General features: G+C 38.6%; 1 protein-coding gene and 2 non-coding genes across 3 annotated transcripts; all 3 read right to left on the reverse strand.

Annotated features, from left to right (window-relative positions):
• On the reverse strand, positions 1-5,140 carry LOC116026548 (protein ACCELERATED CELL DEATH 6-like). The gene is made up of 6 exons (XM_031267866.1): positions 4,821-5,140; positions 3,664-3,812; positions 2,800-3,273; positions 1,701-2,245; positions 1,388-1,492; positions 1-692 (listed from the first exon to the last, which is right to left on the reverse strand). Exons 2-6 carry the CDS (start codon positions 3,752-3,754, stop codon positions 60-62), a joined length of 1,848 nt encoding a protein of 615 aa, XP_031123726.1. The 5' UTR covers positions 3,755-3,812; positions 4,821-5,140; the 3' UTR covers positions 1-59.
• Positions 5,141-6,823: 1,683 nt separating this feature from the next.
• LOC116028145 lies at positions 6,824-6,901 on the reverse strand. The gene has a single exon (XR_004100091.1). It is a non-coding gene; the product is annotated as a small nucleolar RNA Z199 (small nucleolar RNA).
• A 1,335-nt stretch (positions 6,902-8,236) lies between these two features.
• On the reverse strand, positions 8,237-8,314 carry LOC116028147. The gene has a single exon (XR_004100092.1). It is a non-coding gene; the product is annotated as a small nucleolar RNA Z199 (small nucleolar RNA).
• Between the last annotated feature and the right edge of the window lie 988 nt (positions 8,315-9,302).

The raw sequence follows: 9,302 nt of genomic DNA on the forward strand, positions 1-9,302 counted from the left end.
TAAAATGATAAGACATAAATGCTAATTTATTAACCCTTAAAATGTACATATAATGATGGTCAGTGATTTTGAAAATCCATTCCACCGTAAACCATCAACTTGTTTGGTCTAAACAGAGACTTAGATCCAAATATAGAACTAATGGAATCAAACCACAGCTGCCAATTTAAATACAGAAACGAACCAAACGGCACAACGGCGAGACCAGCCACGAGCTTCGGCTCCCACTCCCTCTTATACACCAAAAAGAACGCCGCCGCGAACGCCACCAGCATCCCAACAATCGACACGAACAGCGCCGTGAGTCCGATCAGCAGCTTCGCCGGCAAGGCGACGCGGAAGTCGTGTTTTCGGTAGCGGGAGGTGAGGATGGCGAGGAACATGATGATGGCCATGATGGAGGAGAACATGGCGAGGGCGTCGGAGATGGCGAAGAGGGTGAATGTGGTGGGTTTTATGAGGATTGGGATGCCGGTGACTTGGTCGTAGCCGCCGGGGACGGTGAAGGCCGCCGCGAACACCATGGTGGCGATTAAAGTGGCGACGATCATGCAGGAATTCGCGGTGTCCCTCATCCATTGCTCGCCCTCCTTGATTAGTGATTTGTGCTCTTTCAAGAAGAGCTCCTCTGGGGTTCTTCCGCTTGCGTTTAGCATCTTGCAATAGGTTGGTGGCACAACCCTCTTCACCTCCTTGATAAACATTATCCCTAACCAAGTTGGTCAAGCTGTACTGTGCTATTGATTTGGTAAAGTTATAAATTCAACTCCAATCCTAGTAGAAGCATCTTATTGGCTTTCTTAATTTAAGTCGGTCACTATAAACCATTTAGGCTAGTTTTACTAGTTAGGGTTACCAGGCAGAATTTATCTAGTGTATACTCTCGACATAGTGACTGTAAGTTTCTCTCGTCACCCAAAAAAGTCGATCTTTTAATTTAAGACAATCAACTATGAGCTACTAGACAAATTTTATCAGTTACGGTCAAAAGACGAGATTTACCTATTGCACAGCCTCAAATAGTGTGACTACAAGTTTACCTCGTCCATAAAAAAATGGATCTCTAATCACTCAAAAGTAATTAAAAACTAGAAGTTTTGGTTTCTAACCACTTTGGCATTTAAAAGTTGTGTATGTTCTCACCCCAAACCACAAGTTTAACTCCTAGTAGGAACAGTCTATTGACTTTTTCTATTTAAATCAGTCACTATAAGCAATTTAGGCTAATTTTACCGGCTAAGGTCACAAGGCTGAATTTTTCTAGTGCGGATTTCTCTCGTTACTCAAACAAACCTTCTTAATTTCAAACAATCAGCTATGAGCAATTATGCTGATTTTGCCAGTTAAAGGTCAAAAAACGAGGTTTAAAAGTTGTGTATGTTCTCACCCTAAACCACAAGATTTCTCGCTGCAACTGCAGTGCTGGTCCAGATACGTTGATAAGCTGTCTTGGCAAAATCTTCTGAGTCTCTTCCAGTAGCTCAGATTTAGCCTGCAAGTAGAAGATGAACAACAACTTTTAGGCACCATATAAACATTTTATGTTGGATAATGGATTGTATATAACTAGAAAAACCAACAGTTAGATTTTTGGATGGCAGATCGCCAGATTGTAAGCAAAAATACAGAATCAAGCCCTGCCAACTTGAAAGTTGCCTCATCCAATCTACATTGAGAATCGAAACTAACTCTGATCTCACCTTAACATTCTTATTGTCTCCTACTGTCTGCCCCAACATTGCAGTCAAATGTAAAATGTTGTTCCCATCTTCATCCACAATTTGATGGATCAATTCCTTGAAGGGCCCCATCTCATATATAAGATTAAACACTCTTTCTTGGCGATGCGACACCGCGACATGAAACATCGTCTGACCCTTCTTGTTGAGCACCAGAGAAAGCACAGGTTTCCTCCTAAGAACCATGGCTATGAACTCTGCATTCCCCTCCATAGCAGCATAGTGAAGTATTTCTGTTTTCATAATGAGGCCTCTCAATTCTTCCTCTGCTAAACTAAGCCACAAGTTGCAGATCTTCTCAAACACTTCCCCAACTTTCTTCCTCTGCAAATACTTCTCCTCCATCGCGGGAACAGCTGCACGAAGAACATTTCCCCATGTTCCACCGTGATGTTCGTCGATTATGGGGGGCGGTTTCCGGACTAGAACACTCATGAATGAATTGTAGCATGGAAGCTTGGAAGTGGCTAAAGTTTCATCCTTTTCTAGGATTTGTAATGCCATGTCTGCAGCAGAGAAGCAGAGTTAGTTAATTGTGACACTATGAGGAAAAAGTATAATCTTTTGTGAAAAACCTAATTGATCTCACAAATCATGGTTGCATTAGGCGCTAGTCGGGCTGTAGACTAGTGTCTAGGTTGTTACTTATAAAAACAAAAAAATAGTGCATGTTGGGTGAGTTAGGCCGAATTCGATCGCCTAGGGAGTAATTTGTCTTGGTCTAGGGTGCTAGTCGGCGACCTATAAAAACATGGTTGCAGGCACTAGTCAGGCCAGGCCGTAGACTAGTGTCTAGGTGGCGATTTATAAAAATAAAAAAAATAGTGCATGTTGTCGGCAAGGATAGCCCAGGTGGTAAAAGCAATCTACCTACAGCTCAGAAGTCGTAGGTTCAAACCTTAAACTCCTGAGTTTAAGCCGGTCATCTGGGCTAGTTTACCTCTTTGTGGCAAGAGGCCCTTTGCCGGTTAGGGTCACAGGGCGAAGAAAACAACCTCAAGTTGGAGATTCAACCTTTTGGGAAGAGAGATTTTGGTTATATGTATAGCCTATAGCTTACCATACATATCATTCTGAATAGTGGCTTCCATGAGGGGGCTACCCAATTCACTCAGTTTGTTGTCAGGTGTGACCTTGAAAAGGTACGAAAACATTTCGTTTTGCTTCGTCAGAGCTGCCACTTCCAGGGGAGTCATGTCTTCATAAGCATTGATGGTCAGCAGCTTCTTGTTCTTCTCCACCATCACCTCTGCCATTTTCTTTTCTCCCAACTCAATGGCATACACGAAAGCAGTGCGTTTACTGTCATTTCTGAGTTCCAAATCAATCGGATCCAGCATTTCCACCAGCTTCTGTACGAATTCGATCCTCTTCGCCGCAACAGCGACGTGGAGAAGTGTTTCCCCAGCTTTGGTAATCTTCTGACGAGCATAGTCTAGGTTGCGTTTCAAAATAAGCTCTGCAGTCTCCCAGTCGCCTTCCTTGGCTGCGCCGTGAAGCATTCTAAGGTCAGCCATGAAGCTTTCTACGGTCACTACATTAAAAAGCACTAGAACTGATCAATTTCAGCACCAGGTGATTAGATTAGAGAATTGTTAAGCAGAGGCTTAAAAGGACTAAATCCAGCATCAGGTGGTTAGGAGACGGTTGAGTGGAGCCCGGAAGGCCTGAAGCGTGGCTAAATTTAACACTGCCACTTGAAATGTGGCTGAATAAGAAAATAAAATTATGTATTCACTATGACTTATGCACTTGATCTAAGAAGTGGTATCAGAACTGTGGAGGTCAGTTAAATTCAGTATCTTATATCTTGAAATTATGACAGTGTAAGGAATTAAAGTTGTGCATTTGGTATGAGAAAATAAAGTGGTTGATCATAACAAAACAACATGTATATTTTTCAAATAAAAGAGCTAGATTGTACCTTTACTGTTAGGAGGTTGATTTTCAACGTCAGTGAAACGAGGAAACGCAGCAGCTTTCTGAGAACTGCATAATGATGATATCCTCTTCATGCTGCATATCAACAATTGTTGTGGCAAACCAGAAGAGCGGAAGAGTTTATGCTCTGATCTGTAATTGAGTCATCATAGACCAAGTCAATAAACTAAACACTAATTAAAATATATAAGTAATAACCTATTGACTTTTTTAATTTGAACGGATCAATTATAGATAATCTAAATTGGTTTAATTTAGTGTAACTCTTTGCTAACTAAGATCACAAGATAGGATTTACTCAATTATCACTCTGTGAATTTCCCTAGTCACACATACAGGGTATAAGTTAATTCACTTTTACACTCCTTTAATGTAGTGTTTTTTTTTTCTCTTCATGTTTAATCACTCAACTATAATACTCTTTCCAAATAGGTCCTTGACTATTAAAATTTTTAATTTTGGTGCATAACTATTTAATTTCTGCCAAGGACCTTGTAGTTCAGTGGCATCAAACCCTTCCCTTTATATGGGAGGTGGTGGGTTCGAGTCTCAGTGCAGACAATATTGACTCTTGTGCTTCAATACTTTGAGAAAGTAGTTATGAACAGGTACTGCATTCTAATAGAGTTAGTAGTATTCAAAAAAAAAAACTATTTAATTTCTTTCACATTTGATCCATTATTTAATTTGTCCCTATTTAATTTCTTTCACATTTGATCCATTATTTAATTTGTCGGCCAACTTAAGCTTAAAAATAAAAATAAGATCAATCAAGTTGAAAAGTAGGTACTGAAAAAGTAAAAAAGAGTTATGAATTGTTAGTTGAAAAATTAAATGAGGGGCAGAATTGCAGAACATGGAAGCATTTAAATAGTTATCAATCAAAATAAAAAAGAGTTCTATTAATGTATTCCAAATTTTCTTTCTTAAATTTTATTTCTTAATGTGGCAAATAAAGATAAACTATTTTTTTTATGTGAGTCTTAAAATAAATGTTTACATCAAATTTTTTGTGTGCAAAAATAAAAGTTGAGAGTAAAAACTTAGAGTACACATAGTATCCATCCAAACGCTTGAAGAACACATTAACAGAAGCTAAAGAATTGAATATAACATAAGGAGAAAGAAGAAAATACATACTTGCTATATATACTGAAAATGTCGAATGAAGATAGAGCAGTTATGAACGGCGGCAATATAATGCGGCGGAGAAGAAGTTGAAGAAAGCAAGGAAGAGAAGCTTAATTGGGGTTGGGGATCGGAGATTAGAGCGCCAAATCAAATCAAATCAGAATCCGCCGGCGCGGCCACCAGAGCCTACGACGTCGCCGTCTTATATATGGCGCCTCCGATTCAACCAACCAACCGTCCGATCGCTCCTCGTACTAAATTTCTCCTTGGTACTCGTAGAGATTGAAGTTTTTACTAAGGTTTTATAAACGGAAGTCAATCGTGGAATGTTGTGGTTTGCATTCTGTGTTCCCATGTGGAAGTCTTTTTATATATATTTTTTTGGAACTAAAGCATTGATGAATGATGAGGGGATTACAATTAGTCATAAGTCAACTGCCCAACTACTCTGGTGGGACACTACTGAAATTACCAAATTCGCCTCGCATTTGACTGTCAATAGTCAATATGATGTCTAAAAGGAGGAAATAAGTTAGAGTACGAGAGTCGATGACCTTGTGGTCTAGTGGAATAAAGTGACATTCTTAAATTGGAGGTCATGAATTAGGCTAAGATAGTAGGAGAGAATCCATATCAATGGTTTTTGTCAAATTAAAATTTTAAAGAGGGTTTTTTGTTGATATGGGCAATGGTTTTTAAGCTGATTTTTACTCCTACAAAATTAAGTTTTTTTGTGAGTCTCAAATGAGAGGGAGATGACAGAAGACTACTCATTTTGTACCTGTTGGGCGCATATTCAGCGCGCAACCAGACACATTTTACTATATATGTTTAAAAAAAATAAAAAATCGCGTCAGGCCAGTCAAATCCTTCTTTTTCTTTTTTTCTTTGTCTCCAATCTCTCCTTGTTGGCATATTAAAAACCGTGAAAATTTTAAAGCTGGTGTTATTGCTCTAATCCTATTTATGATTTTTTGGGGGTTTTAACAATCTTTTTGCACACGCCGATGAGAGAGACGGAAAGAAATTTATTTTAAAAAATGGTTTTTTATGAGACCGATTGTCCCAAAAAAAATTATTCGCCTCAACTGCACGTCATGCGCACTGAAAGACTTTGCTTTTCTTCTTTTTTATTTTTATTTTTTTCTCATAATCTCTCTTATTTTCTCTTTCCTAATCACCTGTGTAGAAACCAAATAAAATTTCCCACTAATATTGTTGCTCTTATAGTTTTTCCACACGGACTTAACCAGCATTACAGCAGACAATATTTGGGAGAAGAGATCAAAGTTTGAAACTCCACAACGGTATTTTGGAGAGTAGTGGGCAGATCCCTTGTGCGCATCGGTATTTGGCCCAATTTGCTGATTCACTGAGTTACGTGATTTACCATCTTTCACATACCCTGTCCGGCCGAAGATGGAAATTCAACTATTTGGAAGAAACTGAAAGTTAAATATAATATTATTAATTGAATACATGAAGCATGATTTTAATATTTAATAGTTGAATATAATATTATTAATTGTTATGGCAACAAACTTCTCCTTGTCGTTTAGTTTGTGGACTTTTTTCTTTTACATTTTTAGTCCTCTGAAATAATTTTTAAAAGCTTATGTTTTTTTATGGGATAATATCTCATAAAGGGATTCAGAACAAAAAGAGGGAATGGAGACAGTTTCCAAAAAAAAAAGAAAAGAAAAGAGGGAATGGAGACAAAGAAACTAACGAGAAAGTTATATTATATATTTATAAAAGAGTAAATTGCACTTTTGGACCTATGACTATAGAGGTTCTGTTAATTACAACACTCGACTTTAAAAACTAACAATTTAGTCCATTAACTATGTTTTTTAACACATTTGGTCCTTCCGGCCAAATCACCGGTCAAATTTGGCCGGAAAATTATAACCCTATTTTAATTATTTATAAGTGAGGGCAAAACGGTCTTTTTACGATGACTTCTTCTTCCTTGCACTTGCTCGCCGGCAACTCTGTGAGTGCATCATCGAAATCATCAGAGACTAAATACAATGATTCCTAGAATAGTAAATTCATATTGTTGTAGTTTTTTTCCTCATCACATGATTGGGATTTATCAAAAAGCACATCCAAAAACAAAATCGCATAAGGAACTAAAGAAAACAGATAATGATTCCGCGGCGGTATTGAAGAAAACAGATAATGATTATCGCATAAGGAACTAAAGAAAAGTATTGTTTCAGTATTCAATCCCTACCTTGAGTACCTTAAATTTTATTTTTGTATAATATATAAATTGTATTACGGACCCATGGACCTCTGTCTTCACGCGGCGGCGAAGATCGCATAAGGAACTAAACAAAATCGCATAAGGAACAAAATCGCGAGGCCGATGCTTCACGCGGCGGCGACGTCGTCATCACAGGCCGGCCCCATGGACCTCTGTCTTCTCCTCCGACGACCTCTGTTCCTTCCGGCAGGGCAGAGCATCGATAGCAATGGTGGCAGCTAGAGCAATGGCGAAGCTTCGGCGTGAGGCGGTGGTTCGACGAAGCGTGAGTTTTTGGTTCAGATCTGATAGTCCAGTGAGTTGTTTTCTATTCGACGAAGTAGATCTAACAGTCCAGTGATTTGCTAGAACTTTGAATCGGGATTTTCTATCACTGTGGTGCATCAATGGTTTTGGTTCAGATCTGTGTCTCTTTGACGATTGTTTCTGGATTGAGTGAATTTGTAGCTCACTCACAATCGGCATCCAATTGAGATGAATCTCCAGCTGGGTCAGATGAGGAAGGAGAGCCAAATGCGGTGCGAGTGGGAAGCTCCAGTTGCCATGAACGGGACGGTGGCGGCGACATTTCCGACGACAAAATGGAGAAGAAGAACTAGGCTGGTGAAAATACCAAAATGCCCCCATTTTTAAACAAATTAAAATGAATTACAACTTTCCGGCCAAATTTGACCGGTGATTTGGCTGGAAGGACCAAATGTGTTAGAAAAAGCATAGTTAATGGACTAAATTGTTAGTTTTTAAAGTCGAGTGTTACAATTAACAGGACCCCTATAGTCATAAGACCAAAAGTGCAATTTACTCTTTATAAAATAAGGCATTGGATTTGAGCTTTCTGTTTATAATGACCAAAAAGAGTTACTTTTTTTTTTTTTGAAATAACCAAAAAGAGTTTTTTTTTTTTTGAAAAAAAAAAAGAAGAGTTATTTATTCCTATACTAATTAGTTTATTTCGTCATTTCCACGCACTAACAAATAATTAAGTGCAAAAAATTTAATTCACTATAATAAGGTAATTAATTGCCGATCTTAAATTTTGTGATTTTATTAAGTGACTAGAAAAACATGTAACAATTATTCAATAATGTGCATTGGGTAACTATACTATACCTTTCATTTTAGTTTTTTTTTTTTTTTTTTTAGTGATCATCGAAATCATCAGAGACTAAATACAATGATTCCTAGAATAGTAAATTCATATTGTTGTAGTTTTTTTCCTCATCACATGATTGGGATTTATCAAAAAGCACATCCAAAAACAAAATCGCATAAGGAACTAAAGAAAACAGATAATGATTCCGCGGCGGTATTGAAGAAAACAGATAATGATTATCGCATAAGGAACTAAAGAAAAGTATTGTTTCAGTATTCAATCCCTACCTTGAGTACCTTAAATTTATTTTTGTATAATATATAAATTGTATTACGGACCCATGGACCTCTGTCTTCACGCGGCGGCGAAGATCGCATAAGGAACTAAACAAAATCGCATAAGGAACAAAATCGCGAGGCCGATGCTTCACGCGGCGGCGACGTCGTCATCACAGGCCGGCCCCATGGACCTCTGTCTTCTCCTCCGACGACCTCTGTTCCTTCCGGCAGGGCAGAGCATCGATAGCAATGGTGGCAGCTAGAGCAATGGCGAAGCTTCGGCGTGAGGCGGTGGTTCGACGAAGCGTGAGTTTTTGGTTCAGATCTGATAGTCCAGTGAGTTGTTTTCTATTCGACGAAGTAGATCTAACAGTCCAGTGATTTGCTAGAACTTTGAATCGGGATTTTCTATCACTGTGGTGCATCAATGGTTTTGGTTCAGATCTGTGTCTCTTTGACGATTGTTTCTGGATTGAGTGAATTTGTAGCTCACTCACAATCGGCATCCAATTGAGATGAATCTCCAGCTGGGTCAGATGAGGAAGGAGAGCCAAATGCGGTGCGAGTGGGAAGCTCCAGTTGCCATGAACGGGACGGTGGCGGCGACATTTCCGACGACAAAATGGAGAAGAAGAACTAGGCTGGTGAAAATACCAAAATGCCCCCATTTTTAAACAAATTAAAATGAATTACAACTTTCCGGCCAAATTTGACCGGTGATTTGGCTGGAAGGACCAAATGTGTTAGAAAAAGCATAGTTAATGGACTAAATTGTTAGTTTTTAAAGTCGAGTGTTACAATTAACAGGACCCCTATAGTCATAAGACCAAAAGTGCAATTACTCTTTA

Source organism: Ipomoea triloba, chromosome 8 (genome assembly GCF_003576645.1).
Source record: "Ipomoea triloba cultivar NCNSP0323 chromosome 8, ASM357664v1".
NCBI lineage: Eukaryota > Viridiplantae > Streptophyta > Magnoliopsida > Solanales > Convolvulaceae > Ipomoea > Ipomoea triloba.